Source organism: Salmo trutta, chromosome 38 (assembly GCF_901001165.1).
Source record: "Salmo trutta chromosome 38, fSalTru1.1, whole genome shotgun sequence".
In the NCBI taxonomy this organism is placed as follows: domain Eukaryota; kingdom Metazoa; phylum Chordata; class Actinopteri; order Salmoniformes; family Salmonidae; genus Salmo; species Salmo trutta.
Window position 1 is genome coordinate 24,298,831 of NC_042994.1, and position 23,850 is coordinate 24,322,680.

A 23,850-nucleotide genomic window follows, 5' to 3' on the forward strand; every position below is an offset into this window, starting at 1 on the left:
TCCTGCCCCCTGTTCTAGGCCCGTATTGAGGAGCTGGAGGAGGAAATTGAGGCTGAGCGTGCTGCCAGGGCTAAGGTTGAGAAGCAGAGGGCTGATCTCTCCAGGGAACTTGAGGAGATCAGCGAGAGGCTGGAGGAGGCCGGAGGCGCCACTGCTGCTCAGATTGAGATGAACAAGAAGCGTGAGGCTGAGTTCCAGAAGCTGCGTCGTGATCTTGAAGAGTCCACCCTGCAGCATGAGGCCACAGCTGCCGCTCTGCGCAAAAAGCAGGCCGATAGTGTGGCTGAGCTCGGGGAGCAGATCGACAACCTGCAGCGCGTCAAGCAGAAGCTGGAGAAGGAGAAGAGCGAATACAAGATGGAGATTGATGACCTCTCTAGCAACATGGAGGCCGTCGCCAAGGCTAAGGTGAGTAGTGATGATTTGGTCAAGAAGTGTTGAGGAGGGTCAACTACATTAACATTCAAGTGAACTGAAGTTGACAGGAGTCACATGAATAAAGTAATGATGGTACATGTTCCACTAACAGGGCAATCTGGAGAAGATGTGCCGTACTCTTGAGGACCAGCTGAGTGAGCTGAAGACTAAGAATGATGAGAATGTTCGCCAGGTCAATGACATCAGCGGACAGAGGGCCAGACTCCTGACAGAAAATGGTACCATCAACAATGAACAACAAGCCAATGCTTTCTTTCAGTAGAACACAGCATGTATTATGGGCTATATCCACATAGTTTCTACTGTACTATTCACCACCTAACATTGCCCTACGATTCCTCAGAATCCATTTTCAATCTTAGAGAACAGAGATCTTATTAACAAAATGTCCCTCTGTCCCTGCAGGTGAGTTTGGCCGCCAGCTGGAGGAGAAGGAAGCCCTGGTGTCTCAGCTGACCAGAGGAAAACAGGCCTTCACTCAGCAGGTGGAGGAGCTGAAGAGGGCGATTGAGGAGGAGGTCAAGGTAAGGAACCCAAAATGGACTCAACCGACCACAGAGTTTAGAGCAATATCTTCATATAGACGTTGACTAAACCAACCTCAGAATCTTCTCCTCTCATTTGTTTGACTATCTCTCTAATCTCTCCTTGTCTTTCTTTCTCACAGGCTAAAAATGCACTGGCCCACGGTGTCCAGTCTGCCCGCCATGACTGTGACCTCCTGAGGGAGCAGTTTGAGGAGGAGCAGGAGGCCAAGGCAGAGCTGCAACGTGGCATGTCCAAGGCCAACAGTGAGGTGGCTCAGTGGAGGACTAAGTATGAAACTGATGCTATCCAGCGCACAGAGGAGCTGGAGGAGGCCAAGTGAGTCGCACGGAACAGAAAAAACTAAAATACAGGGTATTGATGGTGAGGGGGGTATATGATGGGGTAAATATATGATGTACATTTCTTTCAAACTGTAAAACCGACCTCTGTCGTCCAACAGGAAGAAGCTGGCCCAGCGTCTTCAGGAGGCTGAGGAGACCATTGAGGCGACCAACTCCAAGTGCGCCTCCCTGGAGAAGACCAAGCAGAGGCTGCAGGGAGAGGTGGAGGACCTCATGATTGATGTTGAGAGAGCCAACACATTGGCCGCCAACCTCGACAAGAAGCAGAGGAACTTTGACAAGGTGAAAATGAAAACCTAATTTTCTGTTGTATGATCAATTGTAGTAAGGTGATATTTTCTATCTGCTATATGATTAATTGTAGCATATATTTCTGATTCAAAACTCTTCATCTATGACTTCTACTGAAAATCTCATGGATTCTCCTAGGTTCTGGCAGAGTGGAAGCAAAAGTATGAGGAGGGCCAGGCTGAGCTGGAAGGAGCTCAGAAGGAGGCTCGCTCTATGAGCACTGAACTCTTCAAGATGAAGAACTCCTACGAGGAGGCTCTGGATCATCTGGAGACTCTGAAGAGAGAGAACAAGAACCTGCAACGTGAGCATTGACAGCAGTTCTATTTGGCTCATGTTTGACTAGTGTTTTGAAAATGGAGTGAACTGCAATCATCAAAACTACTATCACACCATTTCAGAGTTTTCATGTACAGTTCAAAATATATATATATGTTTTTACTTGTGATCACTATTCCTTTGAACAACCCAAGGATGTGGAGGGCAATTAGATTTGCAAGACCGTGTGAAGTGCTGTTAATTAATTAACGGTTACTATGATTCAATGTCAACTTCAGTACATTGGTGATTTCCACTGAAAATCCCATGAGTTTTAACCACTCCTGTGTGTGTGTGTGTGTGCAGAGGAGATCTCTGACCTGACTGAGCAGATTGGAGAGACTGGCAAGAGCATCCATGAGCTGGAGAAGGCCAAGAAGACCGTGGAGACAGAGAAGTCTGAGATCCAGACAGCTCTGGAGGAGGCTGAGGTACAAACTACAGCTGTTTGATAGGGAAAGGAGTGTTACACTAGCCAATGCCAGCTACAGTCCAATGATCCCTGTATTGGAGTTTATTTTAGTCATATATATTTAATTCCTACATCCAAATGTATTGAACACAATTGGCCTGACTGCTTCTGTTTGTCCAGGGAACACTGGAGCACGAGGAATCCAAGATTCTGCGTGTGCAGCTGGAGCTGAACCAGATCAAGGGTGAGGTGGACAGGAAGATTGCTGAGAAGGACGAGGAGATGGAGCAGATCAAGAGGAACAGCCAGAGGGTGGTTGACTCCATGCAGAGCACCCTGGACTCTGAGGTCAGGAGCAGGAATGATGCCCTGAGGGTGAAGAAGAAGATGGAGGGAGACCTGAACGAGATGGAGATCCAGCTGAGCCACTCCAACAGGCAGGCCGCTGAGGCCCAGAAACAGCTGAGGAACGTCCAGGGACAGCTCAAGGTAAAGGGACTGGGACATCAGGCTCAAAAATCTGAACATAGCTAGAGATTTGTTTGTGAATTGGAGAAAAGAAAAGAACAGAGGATTTGAATAGAGTGGCTTATGTACTAAAGGTAGCGATACTGGGGAAATTCTTACCAATGAACATTTCTATCACTGATCGATCCTATCACCTCTACTTCCACAAGTCCTAATGAACGTATGTCATTGTGAACCCCAGGATGCCCAATTGCACCTTGATGATGCCGTCCGTGCTGCAGAAGACATGAAGGAACAGGCAGCCATGGTGGAGCGTAGAAACGGTCTGATGGTGGCTGAAATTGAGGAGCTGAGAGTTGCTCTGGAGCAGACAGAGAGAGGCCGCAAAGTGGCTGAGACTGAGCTGGTCGATGCCAGCGAGCGTGTTGGACTGCTGCACTCCCAGGTATGGGTCAAAAGCCATTTCTAATGAAATGCAACCAAGCATACCATTTAAACACATCTGGAATACAACAGTCCTTGCTTTCAGACTTTCAGAATTTCAGCCATGTGATCTCTTGATCGTCCTGTTTCATCCTTCAGAACACCAGCCTTCTGAACTCCAAGAAGAAGCTGGAGACTGACCTGGTGCAGGTGCAGGGAGAGGTAGACGACATCGTCCAGGAGGCCAGGAATGCAGAGGAGAAGGCCAAGAAGGCAATAACTGACGTGAGTCCTTGAATTACATCAACTTGATTTGTCCCCAAGGGCCAATGGTAGCTGGGCTGGTTAAGCACAACAAAGGTCTCAGAAGGACGTTATGATTGGTGCCAATTGGTGCATACATTTTACAAACTACTTTCCAGGCGGCCATGATGGCTGAGGAGCTGAAAAAGGAGCAGGACACCAGTTCTCACCTGGAGAGGATGAAGAAGAACCTGGAGGTCACAGTCAAGGACCTGCAGCACCGCCTGGATGAGGCTGAGAATCTGGCCATGAAGGGAGGCAAGAAGCAGCTCCAGAAACTGGAATCCAGGGTGAGTTACCAGCAGAGTGGATTAAAAGACTGATTGCTGGAAATGTATTTGATCATGTAAGGACCCTTTTTGTGATAGTGAATTCATCAAGGACCCCCTCATAATATCACAACACAACTCCTACTTTAGTGTGATAACCTGTCTCGATGCAGGTTTACTGTTACTTCTGCAGTGCATGGCTGGACTAGTGTTGGCCCCTGGGAAAGCACATTTTAAAGTCACCTCTTGGAATCAGAAACAACATTTAGCAGTTTTAAAGCTAATTTCCTGTAATTCTACACACTTTGCCATTGGGCAAAGGCATCATTTCAATGTCTATTCCACATTGGTTCAATGCAATTTCATTCAAATTACGTGGAAACAACATTGATTCAACCATTGTTTGCCCAGTGGGCTATTTCTTGCAATTCTACACATTTTTGCAATGGGGAGGAGAGAACATTTTGCAGTTTTAAAGATTAAATGACGGTGAATTTATATTCCAAACAAAACATTTGTGGAACATGTTATATATTATGTAGTGGAGTTGAGAAGAGTTGGAGACAAGACCTTCGATATAAAAGTTTACTAATCTAGTTCTTCATTCAGGCTTGTACGGTTGTCTTGGATGACTCCTAAACTGCCATTTTATTCAAATCAAATCAAATGTTATTGGTCACATACACATATTTAGCAGATGTTATTGCGGGGGTAGCGAAATGCTTGTGTTCCTAGCTCCAACAGTGCAGTAATATCTAACAATTCACAACAACACACATAAATCTAAAAGTAAAGAATGAGTTCAGGCGTCCTCTAGTGGCCATACTGGTACTCCCCCATACACTGATAAATGCATGCCGAAATGGATATAGAAGTACAATTAGAATTGAGTTAGAAAAAAAGGATCATTGATGAAGTACTGTGCCTACCAATATGCCTGTGAGCCTCCCACACCCATGTTGTACATCTAAGGGTTAAGAACATAAATAGTGGATTAATAATATTACATTGTATTGTATTGGACCTTCTAATCTTGTTCCACAGATCCTTGGTAGTTTCATCTGTTGTTGTTAGCAATATTCATTTACAAATTTAAATGTTAATCCCACTTTGGGAACCACTTGGAAAAGTACATAATGAAAGACAACAATTGTGCCTCCTTGACTGGGTAAGAGACCACCTCTGTTTTCACCACCTCAAACAATTGCCTAAATGTATTTGTTCCACAAAGGTGCGTGAGCTCGAGACTGAGGTGGAGGCAGAGCAGAGAAGAGGTGTAGATGCGGTCAAGGGAGTCCGCAAGTATGAGCGCAGAGTCAAGGAGCTCACTTACCAGGTAAGAGAAAGTGCATTCTTTACATACTTGACTCTAACACAGATAGGTTTGTGTATAAAACTATTGTGACATTGATTCTTTGATCTTCTCCCACAGACTGAGGAGGATAAGAAGAATGTTAACAGACTTCAGGACCTGGTAGATAAGCTGCAGATGAAAGTGAAGGCCTACAAGAGGCAGGCTGAGGAAGCGGTGAGTCACTGACTTAGTCAAATACTCTGAAAGCATACATTCTAAAACATTTATTTTCCCCCTACAAAACTTAATGTCCATACAGTTTAGTTGAAGTGCTACTTCACATTGCTGTACTAGGGGCTGGTCTAGTGGTAGTGCTGGAGGCAGCGTTTTGATCCCCCGTTCTGCCACTCACTTCCTCTGCTGTATCATCCATCTTCCTGTATACATTGTTATCCTAAATCTGTCAGTATCTGTTTTGTTAAAAATATTTGAATTTGCTACCTGAAGCTTCAAACTTTAAATGCTGATGTTCTGCTCTCCCTCTCTTTTCCTCACCCAGGAGGAAGCAGCAAACCAGCACATGTCTAAGTTCAGGAAGGTTCAGCATGAGCTGGAGGAGGCTGAGGAGCGTGCTGACATCGCTGAGACTCAGGTCAACAAGCTCAGAGCCAAGACCCGTGACTCTGGAAAGGTACAGAACTGATGCTAAACCTGTACCTGACTCATGTTCAGATATGACCACATCAGCACCACCTATGATTCAGTCTTCACAGAGGTCAATACAGACCTTTTACACTCAACTGTATTGAAGATCTCTAAGAAGAACATTTCAGGAAGGGCTAAACAATCTAATAAGAGTAATTCAGTTTGTACTTCAACATCTAAAATCCAAGCTGAGCACTGAGCATTAAAGACTTGATCCATTATATTCTATCCAAGTCTATCATGTTCATTATTATTACTGATCCATTATATTCTATCCATATATTTATCATGTTCATTATTATTACTGTTCCATTATATTGTATCTTTCTTCTTACAGGGAAAAGAAGCTGCTGAATAAACAAGACCAAAGTAGTGAAGATCCAAGTCTTACCATTTTCCTGTGTTGCATAAAATATGATTTTCATGGTGAAATGTTGAGCATTGATTAAAAACATGTGGATCTACATACACTTCCTTTGTGACTGTGGACTTATTACTCAGCAAACAGCTTTTTCATACCATAAAATATTGTACTTTAAATAAAATAATAACCCTTTCAAGTTAGTCAGGTTTGTCAGGCATATGTTTTCGATAGGTTTAAATAGCGTACTGTGTATTCAGCCTTACCCAGCTCCCCACCCAGACCCTGTGTTCTCTCCAGCCCCAGACCCCTCTCCCAGACCCCCTCCCACCCCTAGACCCCCACCCAGCACCCTCTCCCAGACCCCCTCCCACCCCTAGACCCCCACCCAGCCCCCTCTCCCAGACCCCCTTCCACCTCCAGTCATGGAGCTCCCAGGACCGGAGGAGTGTTCTTCCCATGACCAACAGACACACTCAAACACATTCTCCCCATAACTGACAGTTTAAGTTTGGGCATCATTCAGGATACCTGTTGTTTGTATTATCACCACCTAACCTACTTGAAGAGACATCAGTGAAGTTGAGATGAATGAAATGGGTGATCATAGTGGCTATTCTGACAGACTGAGTTACCCCCCCCCCCCAAAAAAAAGATGGAACCATGACCCCTAATAAAAAGAAGTGCAAGAACTTGCATTATTTTTTATTTAACTAGGCAAGTCAGGTAAGAACAAATTCTTATTTACAATGCCTCCCCCCAGCTTTAGACTGCTGCAACAGTGGTGACATGACGAACTATTAAAACGGTCTTCAAGCCGTTTCACATCCGATCTGAAAATCCGATCCGAATAATACCGTAACCTCCAAACAACTGGGTAAAATATAATATTATCCCAGAACGATTTAGTGAAGTTCCACAATGATCGCATCGTATGTTACGCAGCCATGACGGTCTTGAGAACATGACTGTATCCTTGCTATCACGGCACATATCGTTCTGGGCCAGGGTTTCCAAAAGCATCTTAAGGCTAAATTCATCGTTATAACCTTCGTAGGAGCATCGTTAAATCTACTAACTGTTTCCCAAAATCATCGTTATTAAAGTTACACTTGAAAATGCTCGTAATATAACGACTGCCTCCGAACACTGGAACAACAGCTAATTTACATCGTTAGATGGGTTTGTTGACCCTTCTGCATCACTTTATACACATCTCGGGTAAACATAGAATCCTCGTTTATCAGTTTCTCTGTGACCGATGATAACTACACAACAAAGTTGACTACAAATACAAAGTTGGCAATGTCTTTTCAATTGACACAAACAAGCAACATATAAAACGACGCTTCAAATGAAAATCGAGATGACCGCATTCAGATATAAATAGTGTGCGGAAATAGGCCCATTTCAATCATATTGATATACATTTCATGATCAATCAATTGAGTTCTATTTTGCTACTTGTAGGCTACTGTCTGTAATTTGTCTTAATTTATTTCATGATGGGTAGCCTAACATGTACGCAATGATTTGGTTCCGTTTTATTGGGTAAGCACATAAGCACATAATAAGCCACATCAAAAGTTGCAGCCATAGGTGGAAATATCTCTCTAGTAGCCGATCCGTCGTCGGTATTGTGAAATAATTGTAATGTAAAGGTAAGATTTGAATGGAGAAAACTGATCCGAGAGCAGTGCTCCCTTTCGTCCGGTCTTATATCAGTATCCACACACGCTCCAAAGGACGCACTTAGCGACCGTTCTCTCTGCGTGGTGTTTTGTGAAACGCATTTTTACATCTTCGGCCGTTGTAGGAAAGATGCATCATTAAAACACCCCTAAGCCTAAATTCCATCGCTATCAGGAAACTGGACCCTGAGCATTTCAATGGCAAAAGGAGGGTAAGGGAAATAAATAGTAAAAAAAAAAATATTTGGAGTTATTTTCGTTAAATTAACAAAATGAAGATTTGAACAAAACAGACTGTGTGTGGGCTTTAACATTCTGTCATAAGAAGCACATGTTCAACTTCATACAAAATAAGTTTTCCAATCTCAAGAGGTTAAATTGAAAAATAAATACTATAGTATGTGCCTAGTATGTGCCAAATAAAGTAACAGGTTTGACTGTAATAGAGTTGACTGTAACAGAGTTGACTGTTGTAGAGTTGACTGTTACAGAGTTGACTGTTACAGGGTTGACTTTTACAGGGTTGACTGTAACAGGGTTGACTGTAACAGGGTTGACTGTAATAGAGTTGACTGTAATAGAGTTGACTGCAATAGAGTTGACTGTAACAGAGTTGACTGTTACAGAGTTGACTTTTACAGGGTTGACTGTAACAGGGTTGACTGTAATAGAGTTAACTGTAACAAAGTTGACTGTTACAGGGTTGACTGTAACAGGGTTGACTGTAAAATAGTTGACTGTAACAGGGTTGACTGTAAAATAGTTGACTGTAACAGGGTTGACTGTAAAAGACTTGACTCTAACAGGGTTGACGATTTCATCTTAAATCAGCCATAAATCCCCTTGTGAAGCTTGTTGTGTGCAACAGGGTGTCACGTCCTGACCAGTAAAAGGGGTTATTTGTTATTGTAGTTTGGTCAGGGCGTGGCAGGGGGTGTTTGGTTTGTGTGTTTCGGGGTTTTTGGGTTATGTTCTATGTTAGTCTATTTCTATGTTTATTCTAGGTTGTCTATGTCTAGGTTGGGAGTGTTTGGGATTGGTCTGTAATTGGAGGCAGCTGTAGCTCGTTGCCTCTGATTAGAGACTATATTTAAGTAGTTTTTTTTTTCTCATTGTATTTGTGGGTGGTTATTTTCTGTTCAGTGTTTCGTGTACCTGACAGTACTGTTTGGCTGTCGTGGTTTTTCTTGTTTTGTTTAGTGTTCTAAATAAAGTTAATTATGAGCACTCAACCCACTGCGCCTTGGTCTACTCCCTTCTACGGCCGTTACACAGGGTGTGGGAATTGAATGCAAGCTACACATTTTTTGTTGTTGAAATTGTTAAAACATTTCTAGCCTGTATATCTACAGGGTTGACGTATTATGCTCAACCCACTCAGTTTTCCACCACAAAACACCAGACATTTTAACCAGTTCACCTGTTTAGAAATAGTTCAATTGGTTTAACACTATGACTTGACTATTATACAGAAAAAAATATATAGAAACGCTTCATGTAAAGTATTGGTCCCATGTTTCATGAGGTGAAATAAAACATCCCAGAAATGTTCCATATGCACAAAATCGTATTTCTCTCACATTTTGTGCACAAATGTGTTTACATTCCTGTTAGTGAGAATTTCCCGTTTGCCAAGATAATCCATCCACCGGACAGGTGTAGCATATCAAGAAGCTGATTAAACAACATGATCATTACACAGGTACACTTTGTGCTGGGGACAATAAAAGGCCACTCTAAAATGCTAGTCCACACCTGTTGTTTATTCTCTGCATTGCTATGAAAGGCCCATAAGTAAGCTTTTCACTGCTAGTCCACACCTGTTGTTTACGATGCATGTGACGAATAAAACATTTGATTTGATTGAGAGTAGGTTTGAAGTGGCAGAATTAGGAGGGAGAATGATTTAGCAGAAGGGAGAGATAATAGGATAGAGGAGAGTAGTGGGAGAGAGAGCGCGAAGATTGCAATGGTGCATGCCCATCTGGTTTGGGGCTAAGTGGGTAGGGGCCGGGGGGGCTAGGGGTTGAGTGGGTAGGGGCTGAGTTACAGTGACAGCATGGAATTCAAATGAGGAGATGGACAGGAGAGAGAGAGAGAGAGAGAGGGAAAAGAAAATCTCCATTTAAGTAATCCATGTCTCTGTCGTGGACCAAAAAGGGCAGCAGAGGCTGAAATGGCCGCAGATGTGCGCGCAGGGTACACTAAATTAGAATGGTTGGCAGCCACGGGCAGTGGGGCGCCATGGACGTCTGTAAAACCTACAAGTAGAGGAAAGAACAGAGAGAGAAAACACACACATAGTTGACAAAGCTACAATATAGCCAAAATTATATAACCTAAAAATAACGAAGATACTCAAGTGAGAGAGCCTTCCCCTCTTTCCTTCCTCTGAATAACTCTGTACATCTTTGAATAACTCAGAACATCTTTGTTTTGGAGACAGTTTTAGTTTTGGTGACGACACCACCGCTTGACAAGACCGCCGCTTACAGCTGCTGCTGAAAAATAAGAGAGACACCAAGTACTCAGTCTAATTGCTGATTGCCTAGCAGAGGTGAAGAAAAATACCCCCTTGATGACAACAGGCTTACGAATTAGCACGACAATTACATAAACAGGCCTGAAAACTATGTCCACAGCAACAGTCACAAGTACTGACCAATCAGACAGCTCAAACAACAATTATTAAGTAGGCTACTAGGTAGAGGATCGGAATTTGAATTCAATTGCCCTAGCAACAACTTACAGAATCAAAAAAGACACTTGATACTCTTGAAGGAGCTGATGTCCTTAGATGAGACTGGGGCACAGAGACTGGGGCACAGAGACTGGGGCACAGAGACTGGGGCACAGAGACTGGGGCACAGAGACTGGGGCACAGAGACTGGGGCACAGAGACTGGGGCACAGAGACTGGGGCACAGAGACTGGGGCACAGAGACTGGGGCCAAGTGAGTCTCATGAAATAGTCAGGGAAGACAGGCGAGGACACTCCCTCTTAAAACACCCAACACTTACCAAGACTATAACACAAATTGTCCTAAAATGTTTCTTACTCAACCGATATGATCAACACAATGATGTAGCTGATGTCTCAACCTTCAACTGATATGATCAACATAATGATGTAGCCGATGTCTCAACCCTCAACCGATATGATCAACATAATGATGTAGCTGATGTCTCAACCCTCAACTGATATGATCAACGAGATGATGTAGCCGATGTCTCAACCCTCAACCGATATGATCAACACAATGATGTAGCCGATGTCTCAACCCTCAACCGATTTGATCAACGCGATGATGTAGCCGATGTCTCAACCCTCAACCGATATGATCAACACAATGATGTAGCCGATGTCTCAACCCTCAACCGATATGATCAACACAATGATGTAGCTGATGTCTCAACCCTCAACCGATATGATCAACATAATGATGTAGCCGATGTCTCAACCCTCAACCGATTTGATCAACGCGATGATGTAGCCGATGTCTCAACCCTCAACCGATATGATCAACACAATGATGTAGCTGATGTCTCAACCTTCAACTGATATGATCAACGAGATGATGTAGCTGATGTCTCAACCCTCAACCGATTTGATCAACGCGATGATGTAGCCGATGTCTCAACCCTCAACCGATATGATCAACATGATGATGTAGCCAATGTCTCTGCCTCATATTTCTGAACAGCAGAAAGAACAACCCTGTGGCTATTTGAATGAACATTCCAAAAATAAATCTATTTTCTAGGCTAATTTAGGATGTAAGCTACAACCTTCTCTGTCTGTTTTCAGTAAGGATATTGCAGAAGCAGGGCTCAGTCTACACATTGCATTGGGGCAAAACAATCTGCCTTTTAACTAGACGTTTACATTTGTGATGATGCTGTAGTATTTATATCATAGCCTGAGTTGCTGAGTACCACATGATTTGATAGACTGTGCATGATTGAAATTCACCAGAGTAGCTGTTCCAACTCTGGGCAGCTGAAGCGTGTAGCCGCAAACCAGAGTTTTGATAGTGGGCGAGTTCATTTTGGAACAGGCCCAGTGCCTACTCTTATTTGACATATCGTAGCCTGAGTTGCTGAAAAAAAGAACACAACCTACTTTGAATGGCCTGTCTGCCTCCTCTTAAACCAATGTGTGCAATGAATGAAAAAATAAAATGTAATTGCTGTTTAGACTGCCTGTCTGTGTCTTGCTTGTGTTTTGATATGCTAACTATAAATAGCTTGCCTAAATAGACTGCCTGTTATTTGTGTCACACTTATGTTAGCAATAGCCTACTGTTACAACAGACAAAGAAGTTTGTAGACTATGCTAAATTAGACAAAGGTGACCGATCATTTTTGCTGGGAGGAAGGATGGGGAAGCGGTAGCAGAGTGAGCAGCAGCTAGTTAAAAAATCTACGTAGAGAATCCCGCAGACGCGCAGAAGCTTCCAAGACTTTTAGCTGGTCAGCAGAAGAAATAAAAAGGTCAGGGAAAAGTCTGATATGCAGCCACTCCGAAGAAAATATGACTTGTTCAAAAAATATCTATCTCTGAGCAAGTGAATTAGTATAAAATATGAACATTTCCCAAAATGTTTTTTTGCATACAACATAGCTCAGTATTTGAATTATTTATTTTATACAGTATTTTTGCTCATTTTTATCAAGGGTGCCAATCATTTTGGAGGTGACTGCACTTCTAAGCAGTAGGCAAGACAGGTTTCAGACACAGAAGCTTTTTATTAATTGTGCTGTCAACGTTCACTTTGAACCACGTCTAAAGGATGTCAGGCTGCTTGGCGAGTACCGACTGCCCTCCTGAAACATATTACCCTGTCGCGCCGCCCAAAACCTAGCTATTCAGCCAAGACACATCAGGCTGAGAGATCCTCATTTGCTACATTCACCCCCCAAACTCACACTACCGTGACCCCCTAGATAGCTCCGTGACCCCCTAGATAGCTTTGTCAGCATAGCGGAGGCTTCACACATAGCAGATGCTTCACACTTTTATGAGACGGCTATAAATAGAATCCACAGACTGCTTGGCCTTTAGGTTGGAATAAAGGCCACACAGTCAGTGAAAACAGACTAGATACATGGTGTCAGAAGGCTGTCAGATTACTTTAGTTGCAGGTTTTGTGAAATCTGTGGTTCATAAGCAAATGGCCCCCGTCCAAGCTGACTACATTGCAGATGAATTCCAGATCTCAGAACGACTGAATTGATGTTTAGGGATAGTTCACCCAAATTACAAAATTACACATTGGTTTTCTAACCCTGTAAGAAGTATATGGACAAGGTATGACAGCAATCCATGCTTGGGTTTTAGCATTTGTGTCACAATTTCCATTCAAGTCATTGGACCGATTTTAGCATTTTTCAGGCATCATGTCCAAATCATTCGAAAGTATCAAAAATGTATTGTGAAGCTCAACAAAGTCACTTATAGATGTGAATGCTTGAAAAGTGTCTCAGTCAAAGTCCTGTCTGTGGTGATAAAACCACCACCCTTAAAATATATTGGATCAGGAGTTACTGTCTGATCCTCCCAAGGCCCTGCTAAAATATGTCAAATATGTACAATAACAGTTTTATAATAACAGTTTACTCAACTTCTTGTTGACATCTGTCAGTTAATAACAGTACATCAGGGGCCTGGAACTCCAGTTCTGGACAGCCCATCCACATGGGGTGCAGGCTTTTATTCCAGCCCAGCACTAACACAGTGGGTTCAGGCTGCGTTTAGATAGCCAGCCCAATACTGATCTTTTTTTTCAATAATTGGTCTTTTGACCAATTCAGACAAGATCTGATGTGAAAAGATGTGATTGGTTAAAAGACCAGTGAGGGAGTTCTATTACTGTCCCGGGCATGCCCCGGGGGAAGCATGTTAGTGTCTACTCCCGTGTGTGAACCAGATGCCCCGTTATGGCTGACGACGAAGTTGGCTCCAAGTAAAAGTGACATAGGTTGAGTAATGAGTAGAATTCTGCGGTTTCACAATGCAAAAGTGATTGCTTTTGAGTAAAAAAAGCTTTGTCTTCCTTCCCAATGAAAATGAGTTTGAACGCTCGAACATGTATTTTATTGGCATGCCATGTTGACAACATGGCATGAGATTAATGATAAATAACATTTAGCGCTCCATAGACTTCACACTGCATGCTGAAAGGTGAAGACCTCATACCTTTACTGTAGACCACAGAGAGATCTGATACAGGCCAGCACATTATATTGACCTTATTAGTCGACCATGAGGTCCTCACATTGCAGACACCGTAATAGATTTACAACGAGATATGCGATCTGGAAAATAAAATCGGAATTAGCCAAGCTTGGTTGTCATGTGGATACAGCCACAGCATGACCCCGCCTCTCCACAGCATGTGACATTTCACATCCAGATTTAGATTTTTACTGGCTGTGACAAATTAATGGATTGAATGATGTAAAAAAAAATGCTGACGTGAGCCAAGGCTCTGGGATGTCTAAGCCAAACTCCTGTCTGTGGTGATAAAACTACTTTGCGAGCACAGACTGATCGTTTAAAGCACCCTTAAAATATATTGGATCAAGAGTTACTATCCGATCCTCCCAAGACCCTGCTAAAATACGACAAATATGTACAATAACAGTTTTATAATGACAGTTTACTCAACTGCTTAATGACATCTGGCAGTTAATAACAGTATATCAGGGACCTGAAACTCCTGTTCTGGACAGCCCATCCACATGGTGTGCAGGCTTTTATTCCACCCCAGCACTAACACAGCAGCTTCAATTACTAGAAATCAGGTTCAGTATGTTAGGCTGCGTATAGACAGGCAGACAAATTCAGATCTTTTTTTTCAAAAATTGATCTTTTGACCAATCAGAACAGCTCTGAAAAGGATCTGATGTGAAATTGTCTGATGTGATTGATTAAAAGACCAGTGAGGGAGTTATTTTAATGTCCAGGGCATGCCCCGGGTGATGCGGGTTAGGGTTGATTGCATTCGTTTTGGAACCAGGCTGCTTCTCGTGCATGAGCCAGGTGCCCCGTTTTGGCCGATGGCAACGTTGGCTCAAAACTAACATAGGTTAAGCATGTGGAGTAATGAGTAGGATTATGTGTTTTCACATACGAAAGTGATCGCTTTATCGGAAGTCTTTATCTGCCTTCCCAGTGAAAACTAGTTTGAAAATTAAAACATATATTTTATGGAAAAGAGAGGAGGTGGCTCATTCGAAAATTCTGGGGTGGGGTTTGTTGGAAGTTGTTTTTATGCAGCTGTGAGTGAGAGTGTAATTCCAGTTCATATAATCTGTTGTGTCATGCCATTACATTTTATATACGATTATAGCCATTGACGGTGTCTTGTGAAAGACTCACGTATGGCCTTGTATCAATAGAGAACGGTTGACTAAGTCAGAGGTTCTCAATTCTCTCCCCCCCACGGCGCTTTATTTTTGTATTTCTGACACACCCTTTTATGAACATGGCCATATTGGGCTTGTAAATGATTTGTTGCTTTAGCTTGCTTCCTGTAACTCTGTCATGGACTGTATGTGTATGAACAAGGAGAGGGACCGACTTCGGTGGAAGTCGTGACAGTACCCCCCCCCCTTGACACCGACCTCGGGGACGACCCGGAGGACGAGGCGCAGGGCGATCCGGATGGAGACGGTGGAACTCCCGCAACAACGAAGGGTCCAAAACGTCCTCCACCGGCACCCAGCATCTCTCCTCCGGACCGTACCCCTCCCACTCCACGAGGTACTGAAGGCCCCTCGCCTGACACCTCGAGTCCAGTATGGCACGAACAGCATACGTCGGGGCCCCCTCGATGTCCAGAGGGGGCGGAGGAACCTCCCACACCTCAGACTCCTAGAGTGGACCAGCCACCACCGGCCTGAGGAGAGACACATGGAACGAGGGGTTAATACGGTAATCGGGGGGAAGCTGTAACCTGTAGCAAACCTCGTTCAGTCTCCTCAGGACTTTGAATGGCCCCACAAACCGCGGGCCCAGCTTCCGGCAGGGCAGGCGGAGGGGCAGGTTTCGGGTCGAGAGCCAGACACCGGGGCCTCACTGCGGTGGCGGTCGGTGCTCGCCTTCTGACGCCTCACGGGCCGTTGCAGGTGCACGTGAGCGGCGTCCCATATCTCCTCCGAGGGCTTTAACCATTCTTCCACCGCAGGAGCCTCGAACTGGCTCTGATGCCAAGGTGCCAGAACCGGCTGATACCCCAGTACGCACTGTAAGGGGGAGAGGTTAGTGGAGGAGTGGAGGAGTGGCGGAGCGAGTTTTGGGCCATCTCTGCCCAGGGGATGAACGCCGCCCACTCCCCCGGCCGGTCCTGGCAATAAGACCGCAGAAACCTACCCACATCCTGGTTTACTCTCTCCACCTGCCTGTTACTCTCGGGGTGAAAACCCGAGGTAAGGCTGACCGAGACCCCCAGACGTTCCATGAACGCCCTCCAGACCCTTGACGTGAACTGGGGATCCCGATCAGACACTATATCCTCAGGCACCCCGTAGTGCCGGAAGACGTGTGTAAACAGGGCCTCCCCAGTCTGTAGGGCCGTAGGGAGACCGGGCAAAGGAAGGAGACGGCAGGACTTAGAGAACCGATCCACAACGACCAGGATCGTGGTCTTACCCTGTGAGGGAGAAAGATCTGTGAGGAAGTCCACCGATAGGTGCGACCACGGCCGTTGTGGAACGGGTAAGGGATGTAACTTCCCTCTGGGCAGGTGCCTAGGGGCCTTGCACTGGGCGCACACCAAGCAGGACGAAACATAAACCCTCACGTCCTTGGCCAAAGTGGACCACCAGTACTTCCCACTAAGACAGCGCACTGTCCAACCGATTCCAGGATGACCAGAGGAGGGTGACGTGTGGGCCCAATAGATCAACCGGTCGCGGACAGCAGACGGAACGTACAGACGCCCAGTTGGACACTGGAGGGGAGTGGGCTCTGTACGTAACGCCCGCTCGATGTCCGCGTCCAGCTCCCACACCACCGGTGCCACCAGGCAAGAGGCCGGAAGTATGGGAGTGTGATCTATGGACCGCTCCTCTGTGTCATACATCGGGACAGTGCGTCTGCCTTAGCGTTCTGGGAGCCTGGTGTGTAGGTCAGGGTGAAAACAAAACGGGTAAAGAACATGGCCCACCTTGCCTGGCGAGGGTTCAGTCTCCTCGCCGCCTGGATGTACTCCAGATTGTGGTGGTCAGTCCAGATGAGAAAAGGGTGTTTAGCCCCCTAAAGCCAATGTCTCCACGCCTTCAGAGCCTTGACAACAGCCAACAGCTCCCGGTTCCCCACATCATAGTTTTGCTCCACCGGGCTGAGCTTCTTCGAAAAGAAAGCACAGGGGCGGAGCTTTGGTGGCGTACCCGAGCACTGAGAGAGCACGGCTCCTATCCCAGCCAATTACGCACGGCTGAAATGCGGTCACTCTCCATCTCCACCCCTGAAGTGGAAATGCGGTACCCTAGAAAGGAGATGGACTGTTGGAAGAACAGACATTTCTCAGCCTTGACGTACAGGTCATGCTCCAACAGTCGACCAAGCACCCTGCGCACCAGGGACACATGCTCGGCGCGTGTAGCGGAGTATATCAGAATGTCGTCGATATACACCACTACACCCTGCCCGTACAGGTCCCGGAAAATCTCGTCTACAAAGGCCTGGAAGACTGATGGAGCATTCATCAACCCGTACGGCATGATGAGGTACTCATAGTGCCCTGAGGTGGTACTAAATGCCGTCTTCCACTCGTCCCCCTCCCGGATACACACCAGGTTGTAAGCGCTCCTGAGATCCAATTTTGTCAAGAAGTGAGCCCCGTGCATTGACTCTATCGCACTGGCTATGAGAGGTAGCGGGTAGCTGTACCTCACAGTGATTTGGTTGATACCTCGATAGTCAATGTACGGGCGCAGACCTCCATCCTTCTTCTTCACAAAAAAGAAACTCGAGGAGGCAAGTGAAGTGGAGGGCCGAATGTACCCCTGCCCCAGGGATTCGGAGACATATGTTTCCATAGCCGCCATCTCCTCCTGTGACAGGGGATACACGTGACTCCTGGGAAGTGCTGCGTCTACCAGGTGATTTATTGCACAATCCCCCTGTCGATTGGGTGGTAATTGAGTCGCCCTCTTCTTACAGAAGGCGAGAGCCAAATTGGCATATTCAGAGAGGATGCGCACGGTGGAGACCTGGTCTGGACTTTCCACCGTAGTAGCACCGACGGAAACCCCTAAACACCTCCCTGAGCACCTTCGTGACCACCCCTTGAAAGCCCTCCCTAGCCACCCCTAGTGGGGTCATGACAGGCCAACCAGGATAGGCTCAGCACCATGGGAAACGCAGGAGAATCAATAAGGAAAAAACACATTCTCTCCATGTGACCCTCCTGCGTAACCATGCCCAGTGGAGCAGTGGCCTCCCTAATTAGCCCTGACCCTAATGGTCGACTATCTAGGGTGTGCACAGGGAAGGACATATCCACAGGAACAATGGGCATCCCTAAACTATGTGCAAATGCTCTGTCAATAAAATTCCCAGCTGCACCTGAATCTACGAGTGCCTTATGCTGGGAATGTGGGAAAAACTCAGGAAAATGTATAAACAAAAACATGTGAGCAACAGGGGGCTCTGAGTGAGCCTGGTGCCGACTCACCTGAGGTGACACGAGAGTGCCCTGCCTGCTGCCTCGACTCCCAGAGGAACCTCCCCAGCACCGACCAGCAGTGTGCCCTCTGTGGCCACAAATGGTACAGGGAACGGCCCCTCCGCCGGTCGCCCTAAGCGCAGCACCTCCCAGCTCCATAGGCGTCAGAGTGGTGGTGCTGGGGGATGGAACTGACAGGCCCCGATCCGGACGTCCGCAGGTAACCAGCAGGTAACCAGCTGGTCAAACGTAAGAGTGGTGTCCCTGCAGGCCAACTCCCAACGGACGTCCTCGCGCAGACTGCACCGGTAGTGATTGATCAGGGCCCTGTCGTTCCATCCCGCGCTGGCGGCCCCTGCCTCAGGTGGAACAGACGTTCACCCGCCGCTCTACCCTCGCTCAACTGCCCGAAAGCGGTGGGTGAACTCCGCATAATGGTCCAACACCACTTCTCCTTCCCCCATACAGCGTTGGCCCACTCCAGGGCTTCCCTGAGACAGGAGACGAGGGCGGACACGCTCTCACGTCCCAAAGGAGCCGGGTGGACGGTCGCCAGGTAGAGTTCCAGCTGGAGTAGGAACCCCTGGCATCCGGCAGCCGTCCCATCATACACCCTCGGGAGCGCGAGCCGAATCCCACTGGGACCGGGTGAAGGAGGGGTGAACAGTGGTGCCTGTTGTAGTGGTGCCGGTGGAGGCGCTGGAAGAACTCCTCCTGTCTCCCATCGGTCCATCGTCTGCAGCACGCGATTCATGGCGGCACCGTGACGTTGCAACATGGTCGCCTGCTGCTGGACGCGCTCCTCGATCACCAAAGGGGGGTTGTCTGCTCCTGCTGACTCCATTTTTGAGGTGCGTGATTCTGTAGTGGTCTGGGTGTAGCTGGTGCAGAGGAGTCAGGCGCAGGACAGCAGAGATGAGTAACACAAGTAACTCTCCTCAAATATTCCAATAACATATTGTAATACCGAGCCCACAATAACGGACCGAACATACATAAAACAATCGCACAAAAACCATGGGGAAAACAGAGGGTTAAATAATGAACATGTAATTCGGGAATTGAAACCAGGTGTGTAAAACAAAGACAAAACAAATGGAAAATGAAAAGTGGATCGGCGATGACTAGAAGGCCAGTGACTTCGACCGCCGAACGTCGCCCGAACAAGGAGAGGGACCGACTTCGGTGGAAGTCGTGACAGTATGGGATCAAATTGGAGTTTCAAGAGCAGTTCAGAAGATGTGGTTTGATACCATTTCTATGACGGAGGGTCATGAATCAATCCCAAACTACTTTAGGCTGCATGTATTTCTGACAGCCAGTTTTGGATCATGGCCATGGTTGGAGAAGGTCACTGACAGAGGGTAAAACTGTTGACGACGTCTTGTAACTGCTTTTTATGTAATTTAGTATGTTTGTCCAAAGATCTGTACAGCTTGCTGAAAAACACAACAGCTCCCCATTTGATCCAAGTGTTTCTCCTTGTAGATGTATTAGATTAATATTACATTTATCCCTCCATTGACTTCACACTGCATGCTGAAAGGTGAAGACCTCATAACCTATCAGCAGGTGGCGCGTGGGTGAAATCACTGGGGAAGCCAAGCCGGGAACAAAAAGCCAAATTACAACCAATGTGTTGTGATAATTGCGTTGTTTGTTCTGTAACCTGTTAGTTCATATGCCTTGCCACCGTGATATATAGGCCTAAGGCCGAGACAATAAGAAGACACAGTGGCAGAATAAATTCAGCCACACCTTTGTTTAATCATGAAACCGGAGAGCAACATCTGTCCCATGGAGTCGACAAAGCATATTGCATGTACAGTAATAGACAATTACATGACCTACAGCATTGTCGGACCACTAAACATCTATTGATTTAGAACCACAGAGAGTTTCCTCAAGTCGCAAAGAAAACAGGAGCTGCCTCCCTCCAATATTCCAGCACCATTTCAACTTCAACATACAGTGACAACTAAAAGGTTGACACTTTGTTTTGGTGCGCCAGGACAATTCACATTTGAACTCACTCAGTTTAGCTCAACGCTGATTGGCTATTATTGTATGAAAAAAAATATCAAGGGAGGCCAAATGCTTGCTGGCTCCACTTGCATTCAATGCTACGGGTCGCAACGTTATCATACTCTTTTTGACCAGACAGCATCAGATAGATGGCCTACACATAGAGACAGAGGGGCGCTGTTTCACTCGCTTGGATGCTTTCTCTGGTGAGATACATTCAGCCTCTTGCAAGTTGAAGGAAAATTATGAAAACACAGAGAGATGAAAGATAAATGATGTTATATGTTTATAAATTTTTTTATAGAATTTTTTTGGGGGAGGAGCCTGGTTTCCATTGGCATCCATGAATACGCGCCACTGTAACCTATACTATGGAATACAGAGAGATCCGGTACAGGCCAGCACATTATTTTGACCTTATTAGTCACATTGCTGACACCATAATAGATTTACAGAGAGACATGTGACCTGAAAAATAAGATCTGAATGAACCTAGCCAAGCTGGGTTGTTTTGTGGATCCATGCCAAAGCATGTGACATTTCATATCCAGATTTAGATTTTTACTGGCTGTGACATTTGAATGGATTGAATCATGTAAAGAAAATGCTGACGTGAGCCAAAGCTCTGGGGTGTCTCAGGCAAACTCCTGTCTGTGGTGATGAAACTACTTTGCGAGCACAGACTGAGTCGTTTAAAGCACCCTTGAAATGTATTGGATCAAGAGTTGTTATCCTCCCAAGGCAATGTCAAAATACGTCAAATATGTACAATGCATTTTATAATGATAGTTTTCTCAACTGCATAATAACGTCTGGCAGTTAATAACAGTATATCAGGGGCCTTCAACTCCTGTTCTGGACAGCCCATCCACATGGTGGGCAGACTCTTATTCCACCCCAGCAATAACACAGCAGGTTCAGCTGAATCAAATTATCAAAATATTGCCCTTAATTACTTTAAATCAGATTCAGTATGTTAGGCTGCGTTTAGACAGGCAGCCCAATTCAGATTTTTTTTTCAATCATTGGTACTTTGACCAATCAGATCAGCTCTTAAAAAGGTTGGTCAAACTACCAGTGAGGGAGTTCTATTCATTAATGTCCACTGCATGCCCCGGGTCAAAGGGGTTAGTGTCTATTGCATTCATTTTGGAACCAGGCTGCCTCCCGTGTGTGAGCCAGGTTCCCCATTTTGTCCGACAGCGAAGTCGTCTCAAAACTAAAGTGAATTAATTAAGCACGTGGAGTGATGAGTACAATTCTGTGTTTTTACATACAAAAAAAGGCTTTATCTGCCTTCCCAATGAAAACTAGTTTGAAAACTCAAACAAATTTTATGGAAAAGAGATGTTGTATGTTTCTGAACGATGAATCACGTTGCCTTGTTGACAACATGACCGAGGAGCGCAGATTACTATTAGATTTGAGAAGGGCGCTCCTCCCTCACCGCTTTTGCCTGTTCACATCACATCTGACTGTCGCTATTGGCTGCAATAAAACAATAAAAACAAACAGGTCTTTCCTTGCTGACCTCTAACTCCCAACTATTCAACAAACATTTAAACACATGAGTTGCGTTCAGTTCGCTTGATTGTTTGCTACGTTGCGGAATGGTTTGTACTGAACGACATGTAGAGAAATGTTGCAGTTTTAAAGCAGTTTGACACATTTTGCCATGGGGCAGAGATACTTTTTTGCTCTTGTAAACAAATGTCTTGCAATTCTAAACATTTTGCCATGACTTATGCCATCTTAATGATATCTGAGTGAGATTGTTTAACAAAATCAATAGGGGCCCCCCTGGAGTTCTGGGGTCCTCGACTCGTGCCCCACATGCCAGGTCGGTATTCGGCCATAATTATTACAAGTTTAGATAGCTGGCTAGACTAACTTACCAATCAAAAAATTGTTATCTGACATGTATAGTTGAGTGATTGTCAGTAACTGACATAACAAGAGAAAAACTGCTGATGCACAACCACATTTCAAACTTGCACCTTATTACACTATTGTAACTCTTAACAGGAAGTTGAGACCCTGACTGAATCCCCTTAGCATCCCCTGGAGCCCCCTTAGCAACCACATTGGTCACTTATACTTGGAGCCGGTCCTGCAGGTGTACGTATTCCATTTTTGCACATAAAAATAACTTAATGTCATAAACGTTTAGTCTGCATGGTGCGAATGTTCTCTCAACCTACAAACACATCAAGTAAATATCTTGTCTAATAACAGTGGCATCGGTGCCAGAATTTGACTGTGTTGGCAGATATACCAAACAATAAATGTTGGCTGCACTGAAGATGAGAGCACAGTCCAAGAAATGAAAAGGCCTTGATGGGATCCTTCCAGATGGTCACCCTGCTCAACTAGTGTATCCAGCAGATATGGGGCTTCTTGTACTGATGTGCTGGGAGGACACCGAACCTGAGCAAACAGGGTGTATTCAGTGAGGTGATATGGTCTGAACATTGCTGATAGAAATGTATTGAATAGAGCTGACAAGATTCCCTGTTCTACCTGACAGACAGCTCTATCTGTTCTTGACAATACATTTCTATCTGAACGTTCTGTAAGGTTTCACCCTATTGAACAGTAATTTAGCTGCACCATATTATACACAAATAACATTTAAACAACAATTTGAATGCAAAGGTTTGAAATCAGAAAAGATGTGATCACCATTGAAGAATGTGAAATGCCTGACTTGATAAAAGAACTTGCTCAACTGCTTAAAAAATTATTTCTCTCTACAAGTGGCTAGAGCTGTCCTTTCTAAAAGTTATAAAAACTGTTATGTAAAGGATTGATTGAAATGTAATGTAAATGAAAAGGAATCTGATACTTTATTGTAACTATTCCCTATTCATTTGATATCAGTTTTATTGAAGCCCAGCTGCTAAGCGGTGAACTTCAGAGTGTTATAAAAGTTTGAGGCAGCTATATCGCTGTCAGCAATATGAGTGGATAAGATTATTGAAATACTGGTATGGTGTTATGTAAGTCATAAGAATCCTACTGGACCGTTTTAGCCAACTGAAATGTGAGACAAATAAAAGCGCCTCCAGCATCTTCAATAGATCATAGTGTAGATAAAAACTACACATTAGATTTATAAGCTGATATAGAAATGTTTTGTTCTAGCTTTTAAATATTAATTTAATATGGTTCCACCAGGATGATTAATCAAACTAAGCAAGGCACGAGGAAACAGCCAACTTCATCACAAGCATGAGGTGAGGAGACAGTACAGATGTGTTTACAAGCTAAATAATATAAATAACAGG

General features: G+C 45.0%; 1 protein-coding gene across 2 annotated transcripts in view; it reads left to right on the plus strand.

Moving 5' to 3' along the window:
* LOC115177962 (myosin heavy chain, fast skeletal muscle-like) overlaps nucleotides 1-23,850 on the plus strand; it is a 62,100-nt gene that overhangs the window by 14,634 nt on the left and 23,616 nt on the right. The window contains exons 26-40 of one of the 2 annotated variants that reach the window (XM_029738963.1): nucleotides 19-408; nucleotides 530-656; nucleotides 844-962; nucleotides 1,106-1,302; nucleotides 1,427-1,610; nucleotides 1,758-1,923; nucleotides 2,244-2,368; nucleotides 2,530-2,838; nucleotides 3,059-3,262; nucleotides 3,400-3,525; nucleotides 3,663-3,833; nucleotides 5,044-5,148; nucleotides 5,245-5,340; nucleotides 5,666-5,797; nucleotides 6,149-6,282. In XM_029738963.1, coding sequence (XP_029594823.1) covers nucleotides 19-408; nucleotides 530-656; nucleotides 844-962; nucleotides 1,106-1,302; nucleotides 1,427-1,610; nucleotides 1,758-1,923; nucleotides 2,244-2,368; nucleotides 2,530-2,838; nucleotides 3,059-3,262; nucleotides 3,400-3,525; nucleotides 3,663-3,833; nucleotides 5,044-5,148; nucleotides 5,245-5,340; nucleotides 5,666-5,797; nucleotides 6,149-6,169 — 2,472 coding nt within the window. In that variant the 3' untranslated portion in view covers nucleotides 6,170-6,282. Of the gene's footprint in view, nucleotides 1-18; nucleotides 409-529; nucleotides 657-843; nucleotides 963-1,105; nucleotides 1,303-1,426; nucleotides 1,611-1,757; nucleotides 1,924-2,243; nucleotides 2,369-2,529; nucleotides 2,839-3,058; nucleotides 3,263-3,399; nucleotides 3,526-3,662; nucleotides 3,834-5,043; nucleotides 5,149-5,244; nucleotides 5,341-5,665; nucleotides 5,798-6,148; nucleotides 6,283-23,850 lie in introns of those variants that run through there. The other variant, XM_029738964.1, reaches the window with a different exon arrangement.